This window comes from Megalobrama amblycephala, linkage group LG17, assembly GCF_018812025.1.
Source record: "Megalobrama amblycephala isolate DHTTF-2021 linkage group LG17, ASM1881202v1, whole genome shotgun sequence".
NCBI classification, from domain to species: Eukaryota; Metazoa; Chordata; class Actinopteri; order Cypriniformes; family Xenocyprididae; genus Megalobrama; species Megalobrama amblycephala.
In genome coordinates, this window is record NC_063060.1 from 11965800 (window position 1) to 11983682 (window position 17883).

The following is a 17883-nucleotide window of genomic DNA, read 5'->3' on the forward strand; positions in this document are numbered from 1 at the left end:
AAAATTAAAAGAAATAAACATTTGAAATATATCAGTCTGTGTGTAATGAATGAATATAATATACAAGTTTCACTTTTTGAATGGAATTAGTGAAATAAACTTTTTGATGATATTCTAATTATAAGACCAGCATATATATGTATATGTGTATATATATATATATATATATATATATATATATATATATATATATAAAATAAGCGTATTTGGTGTGCTGTCCAAGGAGATCGAGGGCTCCGAGCTTGGAATTTAGCCCAAACCCAAAGTTCTCCCTGTATCCCCAGAGCCGAGAGTGAGGAGCAGGTTGGCAGAGGGATGCAGAAAACTGTCGAACTATAGGCGAGTTGGCTCTCGTCTGTGTACATTTATATATACCTCCTCTCGAGCTGATTAGAAAGACTGTTCGAATGTGTTTCTCCTAAACTTTGTTTATAAAACAATTTGTCGCTTGAAGTCTGCATTCCCTTGAGATGAAGACATCCATCCGTACTGTTAGTAAGGTCTGATCGCGCTCTGACAGCGGCAGTGATGTCTCGCTCTCATTGAAGTATAAGCGCGAGACATCACTGCCGTTGTCAGAGCGCGATCAGACATCACTAAGCGAGTGCTGAATGCAGTTGGACATAGTGGTGTATTAGAGTTAAAAAATTATATAAATACTGTTCGGTTTAATGCACAAACCGATCGTTTCGTGTCTTAGGACATCAATGTGTCGTCACGAGCCGCAGGGTTTAATTTGGATTTGTCTATGCACGTTTTATTTACTCTTATAGTAGAAGTTCCCATCCACTAGCATTATTTGACTGACAGAAGGCAGCGGTTGGAGTTAAAAATCATCATTTGTGTTCTACTGAAGAAACAAAGTCACCTACATCTTGGATGCGCTGGGGGTAAGCAGATAAACATCAAATTTTCATTTTTGGGTGAACTATCCCTTTAAGACTTCAGTCTATTCCTTAGTTTGTTTGTCTCAGCAGCTTTGTGAATAGGTTTTAAGAGAAAACTCTTAGCTAAGAACTTTTACTGCTATTTAGGAGAACTCTTAGTGGTAAGATAAAATGTTTTGTGAATACAGCCCCTGATGTATAGGGAGACCGGGGCAATTGTAACATCTCAAATTACCCCAATCAGAAACTAAATGGAACCTGCTCAGTGGAGATCCTTCTCTGCATGTCAAATTACAATCTTCTAAATCATACTTGCTAAAGTTTTTCTACAAAGACTAATTTTCGAGGTATAAAAGTATTATTTTTTTTTTCATTTACAGTATTTTCCTCATACAGTCTTAAACATTAATGTCTATGAATTTAATTCTGTCTTGTTTTGAAGACCATTCTGTTGTCTAACATTTGATATATCTGTCAAACATTAGCTTTGTTGTTTCTAGCTAGCAGCTTGTCAAGGGGTGGTACAGTCGGGGGCAAATTTTAACACTGCAGTACAGTTGCCCCAAACACCATCAAAAGTGTCCAGCTTAGTAAGGACATCAAAATAGATTATTTTTTTCCAGTAATTTAAGAAATGTGTTTTTGCCTCTCAATCCGGGGATCCATTTTACCGAGTAGGCCCTGTACACGCTCTGTTCACAGCATGCCTAGGTTCAGACCAAGGAAAACAGTAAGGGGAGTTAATTAATTTGTTCTGGACAATATAGATACAGTGGATATTAAATAGTTTTAAGTATATCCATATTCTCTGGAGTTTATTGTGGTCATTTGGTATTTATATGAAGGTATTATGTGTTGTTACAATCGCCCCCGCATGTGGGGGCAGATTTGACTTTTTAATGTCGCTCAATCAATATTTTGACTCAACATTGCTTGTAAAAAACATTTGGTTACTGTTAACAAGCAGAATACAGATACAAGTTACAGACATGAAAACTGTATCCAAATATTTCAAAATGTTTTTGAATAATGACGACATGACCAAAATTTGTAACAATTGCCCCCGGTCTCCCCTAATGTAGGCCTATGCAATGCAAGTCGCTTTGGACAAAACCGTCTGCCAAATGTGAATGTGAAATGTGAATGCAAATGTGAATGTGACACAAAGAAAAATGTAAACGGATTTAAATGTTTGATATCCTGTGGGAGAAGAACAAAATGAGTGTTACAATCAGCATAGACAACATATATATATATATATATATATATATATATATATATATATATATATATATATATATATATATATATATTTAAATTATATCTATGTTTGTGAAGGCTATAGCGCTCATAAACCGTTCTAGCGAGTTTCTATATAAGACTGCCATCTAGCGGTCGTGTATATTACATGACTGACACATTTGCACACGTTTTAAAACCAGGAAATGTTTCCGTTCAGAGAAATCGAAACTAAGATGTCGTGGATGTTTCTCTGCCAGTGAGTGTGAAATAAAATGGCAGAATCCAGTGTTTCTTTGGCTCAGGATCAGTTCAACTGTTCAATCTGTCTGGATCTACTAAAGAATCCAGTGGCCATTCCCTGTGGACACAGTTACTGTATGAACTGTATTACAGACTGCTGGGATCAGGATGATCAGAAGAGAGTCTACAGCTGTCCTCAGTGCAGACAGACCTTCACTCCAAGACCTGTTTTAGGTAAAAACACCATGCTGGCTGAAGTGGTGGAGAAACTCAAGAAGGCAAAACTACAAGCTGCTCGTCCTGCTCAATGTTACACTGAATCTGGAGATGTGGAGTGTGACATCTGTACTGGGGACAAAAACAAAGCCATCAAGTCCTGTCTGGTGTGTCTGTACTCTTACTGTCAGACCCATTTTGAACGTCATGAAGAATTTCACCCAGGAAAGCGACATAAAGTGATGGACGCCACTAGAAGACTTCAGGAGATGATCTGCCCTCAACATGAAAAACTGATGGAGATTTACTGTCGTACTGATCAGAACTGTATATGTTATCTGTGTATGGTGGATGAACACAAAAACCACGACACTGTATCAGCTGCAGCAGAGAGGACTGAGAAACAGGTATGAACTATGAGTGATTATATTGAATAATAAATGTTTCTTCATAATTATGTAATATATATTTGAAGATCATTTTCAAACAGTTCTTAAATGAGACATAATGTAATTTCTAAACATATTTGATCATCTTTAAAACAGGTCTTTGTGACATTCTCTCAAAGAGGCACATGTAATGAGTTGTATATTGACAGTATACTCTAAATCCTACAGAGACAGTTGGAGGAAACCCAGAGAAAATACCAGCAGAGAATCCAGGAGAAACTGAAGGAGCTTGAGGATCTGAGAGAGGCTGTGGAGTCTCACAAGGTGAGTTTTGAGCAGAAGAACAACTGCTGGCTGCTGGAAGAGCTGTTTCAGACTCAGTTAGGACTCTCCTCAATCAGTCAGTGAGGAGCCAGTGCTGGAGCTCTTTCCAGTCCCACTGAAGCCCACTGTGGGGAACAGGCTGTGTGAGGGACCAGTAAGAGCTGATTCTAATGCGTCTCTCTCTGTGTGTCCTAACAGCGCTCTGCACGGGCAGCAGTGGAGGACAGTGAGAGGATCTTTACTGAGCTGATCTGCTCCATTGAGAGAAGCCGCTCTGAGGTGACACAGCTGATCAGAGATCAGGAAAAGGATGCAGTGAGTCGAGCTGAAGAACAACTGGAGCAACTGGAGCAGGAGATTGAGGATCTGAGGAGGAGAGATGCTGAGCTGGAGCAGCTTTCACACACAGATGATCACATCCATTTCCTCCAGGTAACAGAGATCTGACAAACAGGACAGTGGTCTTTAGGAAGGGAAGAGATTGTGTTTTCTATCAAATGTGTCTGTGTCTTTTGCTGGTGTCTTTATTGTGTCTTTGTGTCTGTGTAGAGTTTCCGGTCTCTCTCTGTTCCTCCTGGATCTACAGACTCATCCAGCATCACTATCAGTTCTCGTCTCTCTTTTGATGATGCTGGTAAATCTGTGTCTCAACTGAGAGAGAAACTGGAGCATTTCTGCAGAGAGGAGATAGAAAAGATATCTGGCAGAGGTACACTTTATATTTCCATACATGACTTCATATAATACAATGTACATTGAGTAAAATAAGTATTGAATACGTTAACATTTTTTATTATACAAAGTTCAAATGCAGCAATTCTCATAAAATTTTGACCAGACGTTGGTATTAGTTCAAGAAATGCTATATATATATGCATAGTCCTATTGCCTGTATGTATCTGTGACAATTCAAGATTTAAGCAAGCTTGTTGATCAGTTGCCACCCCCATTCATTCTTATGGGTGATTTTAATAGTCACAGTTCATTATGGGGAGGAAGTCAGAAGTGCAAAATGCTTGAAGATTTTATTAGTAACAATGATTTGTGCCTTCTCAATGATGGTTCGAAAACTTACTTGCACCCGGGACATGGTACATATACTGCCATTGATATAACAATCTGTGCGCCTGAACTTTTGCTTGACTTCTCATGGAAGACATGGGATGACTTATGTGAAAGTGACCACTTTCCCCTGATAATTACCTCTGAGGAACTGAGCATTCAACAAAGAATACGAAGATGGCAACTTAAAAAATTTTCAAACACTTATAAAAAATGTAACAAGATGTACTTTTAATGACAAAACAAGAAATAGCAGATGTGTTGGCAGAGTCTTTTTTTAAAAAAAATTCCTCATTAGAAAATTGTTGACCTGAATTCCAAATGATACAAACACAGCAAGAGCAGAAAAATCTGGATTTTTCTTCATTTAACAAGGAACCGTATAATCAACTATTCACTATGGAAGAGCTTTTAAGCTCTCTTAAAGTGTTAGTTCACCCAAAAATGAAAATTCTGTCATTAATTACTCACCCTCGTGTCGTTCCACACACGTAAGACCTTCATTCATCTTCAGAACACAAATTAAAGGGGTGGAACACTGTTTTTTTCTAGGCTTGATGGTGTTTATGGGGCGCATATGGAAGGATATTCCAATTTCAATTTTCAAAAGGAATTGCAAATTGTATTTGCAATTGCGTTTTACATATGTGAACTGTTTGTCTGTGAACATAGAATTTTGTTGGTGTTTGTTGCCGTTTGTTGGAGAAGTAGAATTTAGCTAACTGGCTAGTGAAACAAAAACACGTTGGTCCTTGTTTACATCCTTGATGCAACCAAAAATAGCAACATAATACATTTAGTATGGAGTCAAATTAATGCCTTAAAGTTTTGCACAAAAATAAAGTTTTGCAAAACACAAAAAAGAATTGAGCAATAAAAAAATGTTTTGCAAACAAAAATAAAGAATTGCAAAGGAAAAATAAAGTACTGAGCGGAAAAAAATAAGTTTTGCAAACAAAAATAATAAATTGCAAAATAAAATAAAGTAGTGCAAAAATAAAAATATAATCAATTACAAAAATCAGTGACAGCTGTAATCCTATTTTATCTTTGCCACATATTTTTCATGCTCAAACCTACTAAATCATTTGCAGCACTCATTTTATTCTGCGTTTCAGTCAAGCGTGCGCTCACGATACCGGTTTTCTTTTGCGCTGCACTTTTCTGTGCGGATCTTTTTATGGCACTGGTTTGACGTGGGGGTGGAGTCAAGAAACGGGGGCACGCCCCCGCGAAATGCATTGGAGGGGAACGTAATCGGCGACAGGTGACATAATTCTTTGACATGGTTAAAAATTAGTGGTGGGCATAGATTAATTTTTTTTTAATCTAGGTTAATCTAGATTAATTTTGGAATTAATCTAGATGAATCTAGATTAAAATGGCTCATTTGAATTCTGCCGAAGACATTCAGAATATGTGAGATACCCAAATTGTCCCTGCGTCCCAATGTCCGTACTATCCATCCTAAATAGTATTAGATTAAAATAAGTGTGTCCCAAAGTATAGTATGTTGAAAAGAGTATGCCAAAAGTCCCCGGATGGTCTATATTTCAGTTCAGAACTACAAACACGAGTAAAAAGTGTTAAAAACTCCAAAACATGGCGAATATGCACGATCGACGCTGAGAGGTTGTTTGAGTGACTAATAATCAGTTCAAACTGATAGAAAATATTTATTTAATGTTATATGTGTTATTTTTCATCTGCAAATACCAATGTGGACTTTTATAAAGATCTGATTGGCCATTAACTTTTAAATGCATCATTATGCATTAATATGAGGAGAGTTCTCCACATGAAAGACTCGCGACTGCAGATCACCGTGCTGCATTTCTCTCCGATACGGTAGGAAATTAGCTAAATTAAATGTGGAGGATGTAAGATGATTGACAGGCCAGTTTACGGTGACTGGATGCGACAGAGAGCAAAGACGCAATTGTATGACGTGATATTATGTCCCAAACATAGGTCCCAAAGCTTGTCTACTCTTTTGCTACACACTCAAAAGTAAGTACTTTTTGTTCACAGAAAGAGTACATACTTTTAGGGCGTAGTATAAGTAGGCGAATTGGGACGCAGCAAATGACTAAAAGTAATCCGCCATTTTGTCCGACAAAGCAGATAGGAGTTAGAAGATTAACCTCGGTGGAGTTAAACTTTTGTATATTATATTTTGTATATTGACATCTTTCCGCGTTTGAAACAACATTGATTCTCATGTTCATTCATGTTTATTTGATGCTATAAATGGACTCGTAGTAAGAGATGATCTGTTTACGAGCCTCTTGAGTTGAGGCATTACAGCAATCTGTCACGACACATTAAAGAAAACGGGTTTTATTGTTTGAATTTCTTAAACTACACAGTTTTAAAGCTGGGACTTTGTTAAATATCATAAGTAACCTGCTCTGTCTTGTCTGTCGACGTGTTGTCAGTGTCCTCTTTGCTCCGTGATGCATTAATAACTGTGTGTGGCGTGACAGCGCCAGGGCTCGCCGGACAAAGCAACAGTAACTAAGGGGGGCGGGTCTTTGCGAAGGGTCAGTTCGGCTAGGCATACATCCGCGCTAAACTATCAAGGTGAAAGTCATCATAGCTTGCGTAGTATAGACCCAGCTCCCAACCCAACTTTGAGAATAGATTAACGGCGATATTTTTTTTTATCGCCCGATAAGAGTCTCACGTTAACGCAGCACGTTAACGCCGATAACGGCCCACCACTATTAAAAATAATGAATGGTTTGTTTTTGTTGGTTTGTTTAGCATATGTTGTCGCCGATTACGACCCCATCCAATGCATTTCTTATAGTAATATGACCCGTTGCGCTCTGTCTCACTGCCTGTATCCACTTTTGTGTCCTTAAACATTTGTTTTTTGTGGTCGACAGCTTATAAAAACTTATTTCTGGGTTTTTTAGCTTGTTAGCTGTACACCTTTTAGGCGTTGTTCTGTTTTTTGTAATGAGTCAGAAAAGACAAGAAGGCAGCCTGGAGACGGTTGGATTGTTTTTCCCCCAGTGGCTCAGTTTGATGCTTTGCTACTGGCACAATCTGTCTTTATATCCTGTCTCTTTGTATTCTGCACTTTGTCATAAGGCCTTGCACACCGAAATTCATGACCAAAATATTCACACGTTAAAAAATAAATACGAATTCAAGTTGTGTCAATCATGTTTACACTGTTTTCTTGTGTGTATTTTGATCTTAACACCTTTAACATTATTATTTATTATTCTCAGGTTAGGTAAAGTAAGTCGAGTCTGGCCTAAATTATAAGCATTTCAAATGACTTACAATTTGATCAGAAGGTGATGTGGTAGATGTGGTACGTTCTTGTTCAAAGTCTTAAAACACTATAAATTAAGCCAAGGTAGGCAGCATTTGTAATCAATTAAATTTCTTTTAATTGGTTACTTTTCTTTTTATAGTAAACAAAAATGCTTTATAGTAAAATACAGTAATCACTCTTTTGAGTCAAAGGGGTTTCTGGTCCTCAGCTCTGGGCTTCTAGGCGTTGGGGGTACAGACGTATCAGTATCCGAAGGGGCAAACATCTCATCACTCTTTTATACTTGTGTTGTTTATCACAGATGTTAGGTTATCTTCTTGATTGATGTATGTTGTAACTTTCCCAAAGTTTCCAGATCCTTCTCAAGGCCTCACAGGTGCAAGCTGTCTGGCTTTTGTGTCCTTGAACTCCACTAAACTCAGCCAAAATGGCTGATGTCCTTATAAGGTTCTAGGAGTAGAACCACAGTTCTCTGTGTCCTTGACACATATAGAACCGCACACACTTCTGTGTGCTGCAGTCCAGTTCTGCTCCTCCTTCTCATGGACAGGCACACACACACACACATATCTAACAATAACTGTACATCTCTGGCCATACAGTATAATACATTTATTAGAAACAAACAAAAATAAATAATAATAATAATAAGCAATGCCTAATATTTAATACATTGGCCAAATGTGTAGCAACAGACATCCAAAATCTAAACAAGGAGGCAGGGTAATTGCATTTTCTTGATATAAAACAACAACACATTGCCTCCGAAACTTTTGTCCGTCATATAAAAAATTGGATCAGGTTCGATTTTCTGCATTTTTCGCATCTGTGGCATGCATTTTGAGAGACGTTTTGACAATTCAGAGCCACCGTACAAGCAAACGGCAAAATCCTCAATGCCATCTGATAAGTTGATCCACGTCATCTACAGCACAAAGCAGTACTGTATGACAAACAAAGTGTGGAAAGAGACAAAATATAAAGTGCCAGTATCGCTAACAAAGCATCAAACTGAGCCAGTGACATCCTGAAGTAAACTTTGAAATGCTCGGGATAATCCCGCAGCTCCTTGATGAGGTGGAACTCTCCTTCCTTTCTACGCAATCTCAGGATCGGATGGACATGGAGCCGATATTTCCTCTGTCTTTTTAAGAAGAGAGAGGACAACTAAATCATGCTCTCTGATTGAAGACTTCATTTTGTATTATTTTGCAAATTTTTTTGCAACGGATTCATTAGTATGCATCGGACTCAGTTTGCAAGGTCTCTGTGCGTGACGAATTTTTAGGATCACGAATACAAAAATCGCATAGGCCTACAAAAATTTCGGAAAGGCCTATACAGTGCTACTGCTTCGTGATGTAGACAACGTGGATCAACTTTGGGCGTTCACATGTACGGTGGCTCTGAATTGTCAAAACGTCTCTCAAAATGCTTGGCACGGATGCGAAAAATGCAGAAAATCGAACCTGATCCGATTTTTTATATGAAGGACGATAGTTTCGGAGGCAGTGTGTAAACATGATTGACATAACGTGAGGTTGTATTTATTTTTTAACGTGAAAATTTCAGATGCAAATTTCGGACTCAGTGTGCAAAGACCTTTACAGTTAGGGGCCCATAAACAGAGCAGCTTAAAGTGGAAAAAGTGACCAAAAGTATTCTTGTCGCTTTATAATATTAAGGCTAAACCACTGTAGTCACATGAACTGTTTTAAATATGATTTTAGTATACCTTTTTGGACATCTGAAAGTGTTAATAGTCTTGCTGGCAACAGAGGCCTCACTGATATTTTTGATTTCATCAAAAATATCTTCATATGTGTTCTAATGATGAATGAAGGTCTTATGTGAGGGTGAGTAATAAATGACATTATTTTCATTTTTCGGTGAACTAACCCTTTAAATGCTGCCATAATACTGCAGTTGGTGCAGATGGAATTTATTATGAGTTTCTTAAGTGTTTTACTAATATAGTACTATTACATCTCTTTGAATTTTTTAATACTATCTGGAGAACAGGTGATATCACAATCTTGGCAAGAAGCCATAATTATTCCTATACCTAAACCAGGCAAGGACTATTCTGATATAAATAGCCCAATAGCATTGACTAGCTGTCTTTGCAAAACAATGGAGAGAATGTTCAATAACCGTCTGGTGTGGATATTAGAGTCGGGCCATAAAATAAAGGAATATCAGTGTGGTTTTAGATGAGGTAAAAGTACTTTGGATCATCTTATTAGAATGGAGTCATTTTTACAAAATACATTTATCAAGAAAGAAGCTTTTAGGACCTCTCCTGTTCAGAGTCTTTACATGGAAGCCAGAAAACCTTCACTCCAGAACAATGAAGTTTTCCTCTTCATAGACCTGTATTTACAGATGGATACACAATTAAAGCAGATAATTGTGTATCAGCAGCAGCAATATTTGGAGATCAGTGTCATGGCATCAGAATCCCAGAATAAAGTTGTATCTTTACAGCTGAAGCTTGTGCTTTACTACTGGTTTTGAAAAATATAGAAAATGGACAATAACTAAATTTCTTAATCTTCACAGACTCAAAATCTTGCCTTCAGGCCCTGGAATCTGTAAAGACTGACCATACCATAATTATAAATATATTAGCTAAAGTAGATCTTTTATGCAAGAAAAAAATCTGTATTTTTTGTTTTGTTTTGCTGGGTTCCAGGTCATATTGGTTTATCTGGTAATGAGAAAGCAGCGATGCTGCAAAGGAGGCTCTCAACTTGAATATTTCAGAGTGTCAAATTCCACCCTCTGATATAAGACCAATAATAAACTCCTATATTAATAACGTGTGGCAGATGGAATGGTCCTAGTACAAGAAGAATGTTCGTTACTAATTTCAAATCTAGGTATGATCAAGTTGTTTTTACTTGATGCTGTTTAGGTCATACAAAACTTACACATGATTATTTATTAAAATGTGAAGAACCACCATCATGCCTTCCATGTCAAACTACAATGACTTACATTTTACTGGACTGCAATGTTTTTAACGTAAATAGACAACAGTTTTTATTCAGAGATGTGTTTAACTGATGTATTTAAAAAAGTATCAAAGTATCTGAAATGTCTTATAGTTTTTTTGTTAATTGTATGAATTAAATTGTATGTTAACTCACCATGAAAATAGCCTTGTTGCTGACATGGCATAAATAAATAAATATAACTACAATTATTTTATATTATTTTACAATATTTTCAATAAAGTGTCTGTTGGTTTCTATAGTGAGAAGCATTAACATCATTCCCACCCCTGAACCCAAGACCCATGAGGAGTTCCTCCAATGTAAGTCTCTATGATCATACATAAAGAGACAGACTTTAATTATTATATACCACCAATCAGACTGAACTGTGCTGAACTCCACACAACATTATATGAAATGCATTTATTATGTTAGTATTCAAAGATTCAATGCTAAAGCAATACCTGTCAAAGTAGTACAATTAACTAAACCAAATTCCACTGTTCAACTCCAAACACACACTTACACACCAACATCTTGATGTTATGATTTTAACAGAGGCAGATGTTGTGAAGCTTTTTTACCTAATTTAATTCATCATCACTGATACTTTACATATATAAAAACCTAACTGCGATGTGATCTGCGAAAACCCATCACATGGTTAAATTTTACCTATTTACCTATCTGGTTATCTGAAGTCAGCTGATCGCTCTGATTTTCAGGAACAGAATTTTGAGAAAAACATAATAACATATTACATACAACACATGCTTTACTCTTAAACTGCAAGAAAATAAAAGCTAAAAATGTCAACATTCCGAATTTTATGTTGAAATATTTCAAAAATTAGCTTTCAGTAAGATTTTGTTTGGGTGCAGTACCAAACTTTTTCACTAGATGACACCCAAGCTCCATATCTGACCATTTAAGGGCTCCTCCATTTATTTGAGTAATCTGAACCGTATATTTCCATATTTTCATACATTTTATGAAGTAGACATCCTATTCAAAAGTAGTATGGGCAGTTTGGCAGTATTTGATTTGATTTCAAACTCTAATAAACACATAATTAGAACATGTGTATGTTCATTATAGCTTCGTTGTTCTCTTGTGCTTCGCCGACTCACAATAACGTATTAGAAAAAAGAAAAAAAAATCTTTGCGTGCCGTAGTTTATATTTGCATTAATACACCTTCATTCTACATGTTATGTGGTTTATTTTGATAGGTGAACTGTCTTTTTAGTGTTAAGAGAAGGAAAGCTATTGGCGATTTTATTTTATTTAGCTATTTATTTATTTTTTTTACCTCCGCTGGTTGTGTTCTTAAAGGTCCCGTTCTTCATGATCCCATGTTTCAAACTTTAGTTAGTGTGTAATGTTGTTGTTAGAGTATAAATAAAATCTGTAAAATTTTAAAGCTCAAAGTTCAATGCCAAGCGAGATATTTTATTTAACAGAAGTCGCCTACATCGAACGGCCAGTTTGGACTACATCCCTCTACTTCCTTCTTTAATGACGTCACTAAAACAGTTTTTTGACTAACCTCCGCCCACAGGAATACACAAGAGTTGTGTTTGTAGAGTGTGTTTGTCGCCATGTCCTCGAAACGCTGTTATTTTCATCCCGCAGTCCAATCACCGGGTCTGATTCCGGCTCAAATTGATAGGGTAAAATTAAAGACATGTTTACAATAACACTGAGCGCGTGCATCTCCACGTTATGGTAAGAGGCGTGACTTTTCCGGGCAAGGTTCACTAAGCTGCTGTCGAATCACAACACAGGAACCGCTGGCACAATCAGAACTCGTTACGTATTTCTGAAGGAGGGACTTCATAGAACAAGGAAGTCATCAGCCCGTTTTTATGACAGTGGAAACAGCGGTATACAGATAAGTAAATTATGTGAAAAATGCTGTGTTTTTTTACACGCGAAACATGAACACATGTTATATTGCACACTATAAACACAATCAAAGCTTAAAAAAAAACACGAAAAACGGGACCTTTAAACAGTAACGTTAAAGAAAGACATGCAGCCTAATAAATCGCTATTTTTCTGCACTTAAGAGGCGAATTTTCCCAAGATATTTTCCTACAGACAAGATGTTTGAGTAACAATTTAATGAAAACCCAATTTGACAAAAAAAAACACAAAAAAAACAAGACATTCGACCTATTTTTTTACTTTACTGAAAACGTTCCATCACGACATCCGACGGATTTTCCCAGATCGCATCACAATTGTAAAAAGATAACCTCTGGTGTTTAATTTTTATGACTGAAAGTTATGTTTTTTTCTTTATCAGATTCATGTCGACTCACTTTGGATCCAAACACAGTGAATAAAAGCCTGGTACTGTCTGAAGGGAACAGAGTGATTAAAAACACTGGCACAGTTCAGCCATATCCTGATCATCCAGACAGATTTGTTGATTGGTATCAGGGGTTGTGTAGAGAGAGTGTGTGTGGACGCTGTTACTGGGAGGTTGAGTGGAGTGGTGAGGTGGATATATCAGTGTCATATAAGAGCAGCAGCAGGAAGTGTAGATTTGGAAGTAATGATCAGTCCTGGAGGTTATACTGCTGTTCCTCCAGTTGTTCATTCTGGCACAATAACAAACAGACTTTACTCCCTGTAGTCTCCAGCTCCTGTAGAATAGGAGTGTATGTGGATCACAGTGCAGGAACTCTGTCCTTCTACAGCGTCTCTGACACAATGACCCTCATTCACAGAGTCCACACCACATTCACTCAGCCTCTCTATCCTGGGTTTAGAGTTATTGGATCAGTGAAACTGTGTGAGGTATTAAAATAGAGGATACATACAGTGGATTGTGTAAATAATATTGACAAACAGCTTTGAGCAATATATCATACTACAGTTACACACACAACAGGTACATACACAAACTTATGTTATTACAAAAAAAACAAAAAAATATTTAATCAGATCCATTAAATAACGTTATAATAGCTAACTAATGTTATCATATGTGTAACAGACACTGTAAAATAAAACGTTTTCAGTGTTTTGTGTTGTATTTCTTTCAGCAAGTGTAAAAGTGATGAATGAGATGACAATATATATTATTACCAATATGATTTGAGAATAAGTACTTGTTTTGATGAGAAAGGAACTCTGTACTGCTTTGTCTCATATGGGTCATTCTACAATTTAGGGTACATTTTGTGTCCATTGATGATTATTCTAATGATTTTCCTAAGAAAAAATCATATTTTATCCATTACAGTTTTTCATAATTGCTAAGACACTAAAATGACACTTAAATGCTCTTTGTTCTGTATCTTTTCTGCTGCAAGATTTTTATTTTTATTTTTTTTTGGTCTTCTTTATTTGGTAATATCTCTTGGGTTAAAGCATGGAAACTTTCAAATAAGTTCTGTCTCAATAACAAAATTAGGGAAGTTTCTTACAAAATACTTAATGGAATTTATCCTGCTAAGCATGTTTTGGAAAGATTTAAGCTCAATATTTCCTATACCTGTGAATTTTGTGGACAAGAAAAATAAACTTTTTTTGCATCTGTTTTTTATGGAAGCCTGTTTCCGCCACAGTTGAGTAAAAAAATATAATTCTGTAAGTCATAATAAAACTTTCTCATAATTATGACTTAGTATCTCATTATATTGAGAAAGTTTCTCATAATAATGACTTAGTATGTCAGAATAATGAGAAAATTTCTCGTAATTATGACTTAGTTTCTCGTAATAATGACTTAGTATGTCAGAATAATGAGAAAAGTTCTCGTAATTAAGTCATAATTACGAGAAATTTTCTCATTATTCTGACATACTAAGTCATTATTATAAGAAACTTTCTCAATGAGATACTAAGTCAAAATTATGAGAAAGTTTCTCATTATTATGACTTACAGAATTATATTTTTTTACTCAACTGTGGCAGAAACGGGCTTCCATAGTTTTTTCACTGTATTTATGCAAGATTATTTTGGAAAGACTTATAGAAATTTGTGTTTTCTTTTCTATACAATAAAAATTTGAAATGTAAAGAACTACATTTTAAACATTTGTTTATTTTAGGAAAAATGCCATATACATAAGAAGAAGTGGGCTCAATGTAAACCACATTTTTGACATTTTATAAATGACTTTAAATTATATGTAAATCTTAACAAAATCTAAACCAAAAACAAAAAAGCACTGAAAACCTAATGCTCTGAAAGCACTGAAATTTATGTAATATTTTCTTTCTTTCTTTTTTTATCTTCTTTTTCCTTTTTTTCCCTGGCAGCTAATGTAAATATGACAATGTGAACATGTAATACCTCTTGTTCTTATGGCATTGAATAAAAAAAATAATAAAAAATAAGGGTTTCAGTCCAGTAACGTTATTCTACTTAGGCCATTGAACTGAAACTCAGAACTGAGTGGATGTTAGACACTGGATTTTAGTTCTTGCTAATCGCGTATTTGTCTAGAAGATTTGTATTTATTTATTTTTTACTTAGAGGACATTTGTGACTTATGCTGTTTCAGTTGGATTGCACATCAGAACAGGTGAGTCTTTTTGTTTGGATCAGTTTTATGTCTTTGCTCCTTAAAAACTTAACTAATTTAAATTATTTTCTCTGTTAGAATTATAATTACATTCTTTCCTACAAAACAGTCAGTCTGTCAAACATGGCAACAATTATTAATCATACTTAAAGGTTGTGATTCGGAGGAGGAAAGAGCTGGTCCAAATAAACTACTGATCCATCCTCCAATAACAACCGGGCTGCGAATCCCTCGTTGAATGCATTTAGGTTGAAGAAGCAGTTGTCAGTAAAATGACGGGAACACACAGCACAAGGTTTGGGTTTCAAGTTTTCCCTGCCATCTGCCTGCGCAATAAGTGGGCGGGCAATATGCTAATGTTTCGTTGTGACTTTACACAAGTTTAGTTTTACAAACGACTCATTTAATTGATTCAGAGTCGACTCTTACTTTTGAGAGGCAAGAACTTAATATATATTGCATTTTCAGATTTAAAACTTTGCAGGATGTTTTCATTCACTTAGAGCTATGTTAAACACTACATGAAAGGTCATTTTCAAAAATCCATAATAGGGGCACTTTAAAAAACTCTAAACACATTCTTACTCATTAAAACACATTTTGCACTGTGATGCACTTGTGTTGCAAAATGGTAAACACATGTGGCAAAAGTTACAACACAGTTATCATCGTTTACACAGATGACTCAAAATTGTTTGTACTTGCTTCTAATGATGTGATCAATCCAACTGTACAAAATATAAGTAAGTTCAGAGTGCAAAAGTGCATTGAATGTTGATGAACAATGGATGGAAACAATCTGAGAGGGAGAGGAGGAAGAGTTTGTGTAAGAGGTGGTGGACGAGGAGGAAGAGAATGAGGACGAGGAAGAGTAAGGTTTGGAGAGTTGTCAAGGCAGGATCTGGTACACCAGAGGGTTTTGCTAAAACACAATTTCTGAAACCTTGCTCCTTTTTCTGAAACCATTAAACACAAAACCTCATCTTCAAGCAAAACCTCTGACTCCTCTTGCAAAATGAAACTTTCACCTCAAAACAGTTTTACCTGTGTTCAAAATCAAGCACTGCTCTCAAATCATAAACAAAGTGATCAAAATGATATACACTATCAAGCAATCAGTAAACAATACACCAAAAAACATATAGTTCTCAGGGAGAAGTAAATTTTTAATCTCAAAACAAATTTAATATTTCTCCGTCATTGTCTTTTGATGAACGAAAACATATCCTATCATATAGCTCAAAACTGATCAGAAATTACTACTCTGTTTTGCTCTTTGCAATTTTTTGTTTTTCTTCCTCTTTCTTTCCCTCCTCCTCCTCTTCCTCTTTCTTGCCCTCCTCCTCCTCCTCCTCCTCCTCTTCCTCCTCTTATTTTCCCTCCTCCTCCTCCTCCTCTTTCTTGCCCTCCTCCTCTTCCTCCCCATCGCCCACCTCACATACGCACTCGTCCTCGTCCTCTCACATTGTTTCTTCTATCCATTTTCAGACTTTCTCCTTCTCACCTTCAACAACCTGTTTGCTCTCTGAACTGGCTTATATTGGTTGTGTCACATAATTTGAAAAAGGTTACATCAATTTTGAGTGGTTGTGTTCAATCAATGACATGTTTTCTTTATTTGTATTTGATTGTTGCCACTTGTGTTTACCAGTATGGATGACATGAGCATTAGAGTGCAGAATGTGTTTTGAGAATGAGAATGTGTTTAGAGTTTTGCTGAAAAGTCTAAGTGAGATCTGCAAATTGTGTTTTACCATGGGAAATGGTTTAAGGTATTGACAACAGACTGCACAATTAGCTAAATGAGGTCAGGCAACTGAGAACTTTGTTCAGCCAATGGGTTTTAGTGTTTTAGCAATTGAGAAAAACTGTAATTGTGAATTTACATTTACTTTTACAATTATGGGGCCAGGTGTAGGAGCCAAATTAAATGATTGTTTAACCACTAGATGGCAGAGTGCATCAGGTGTAGATCACCTGTCCATATCACATGACTTCTCTTGGTTTGTATCAAGAGGGAGGGGTGGTGTGAATAATTATTATTACCATATATCCTTTTACAATGAAAGCTATATTTTTTCATTAAATTGACAACAGAATTATGAGTGAAGAACATCCTACCAACTTGCCTTGGCTTATAGAAAAGCCAATACAAATACAATACTCAATACATTACTATACTTGCAGTACAGATATATTAACCTTAGTTAATTTTTTTCATAATTGCAAGATTTGTTACTGTATACAATATTTTTTTTTTTCTGTAACTACATGCTCTGCTGTGTTCTCCCTTTTTTATGAAGTTTCTAATGAATAATATTTATATATTGACTGGCTGTGATCTGAAAGATTTGTTTGATTTTGAGTACAAGCGATGGTTTGATTTTCCAGAAGAGTCAGGGGTTTTGTGTATGCAGCTTGAAGATTTGGTTTTGTGTTCAATGTTGTAAGAAAATGGGTAAAGCAGGTTTCAAGAAATGCTTAGACACAAGAAATGTGTCTTAGCAATTGAGAAAAACTGTAACAGAATGCATACTATAATCTCACCAATTTTTGAAGTGTGGATTAAGTTCAAAATAATTAACAAAAAATGTTAAAGTCAAGATTATCTATATTAAATGTATTTCTACAATATTAATCCTTTAGAAAAATAGTTTAAATTTTATTTTCTTTTAAATAATAAAATATT

At 35.9% G+C, this 17883-nt stretch overlaps 1 protein-coding gene across 1 annotated transcript in view; it reads left to right on the top strand.

Annotated features, from left to right (window-relative positions):
* LOC125250950 overlaps nucleotides 1-13686 on the top strand; it is a 30310-nt gene extending 16624 nt beyond the window's left edge. The window contains exons 13-18 of the mRNA XM_048163798.1: nucleotides 2396-2992; nucleotides 3203-3298; nucleotides 3497-3730; nucleotides 3848-4007; nucleotides 10912-10971; nucleotides 12962-13686. Coding sequence (XP_048019755.1) covers nucleotides 2396-2992; nucleotides 3203-3298; nucleotides 3497-3730; nucleotides 3848-4007; nucleotides 10912-10971; nucleotides 12962-13470 — 1656 coding nt within the window. The 3' untranslated portion in view covers nucleotides 13471-13686. The remainder of the gene's footprint in view (nucleotides 1-2395; nucleotides 2993-3202; nucleotides 3299-3496; nucleotides 3731-3847; nucleotides 4008-10911; nucleotides 10972-12961) is intronic.
* Nucleotides 13687-17883: the final 4197 nt, after the last annotated feature.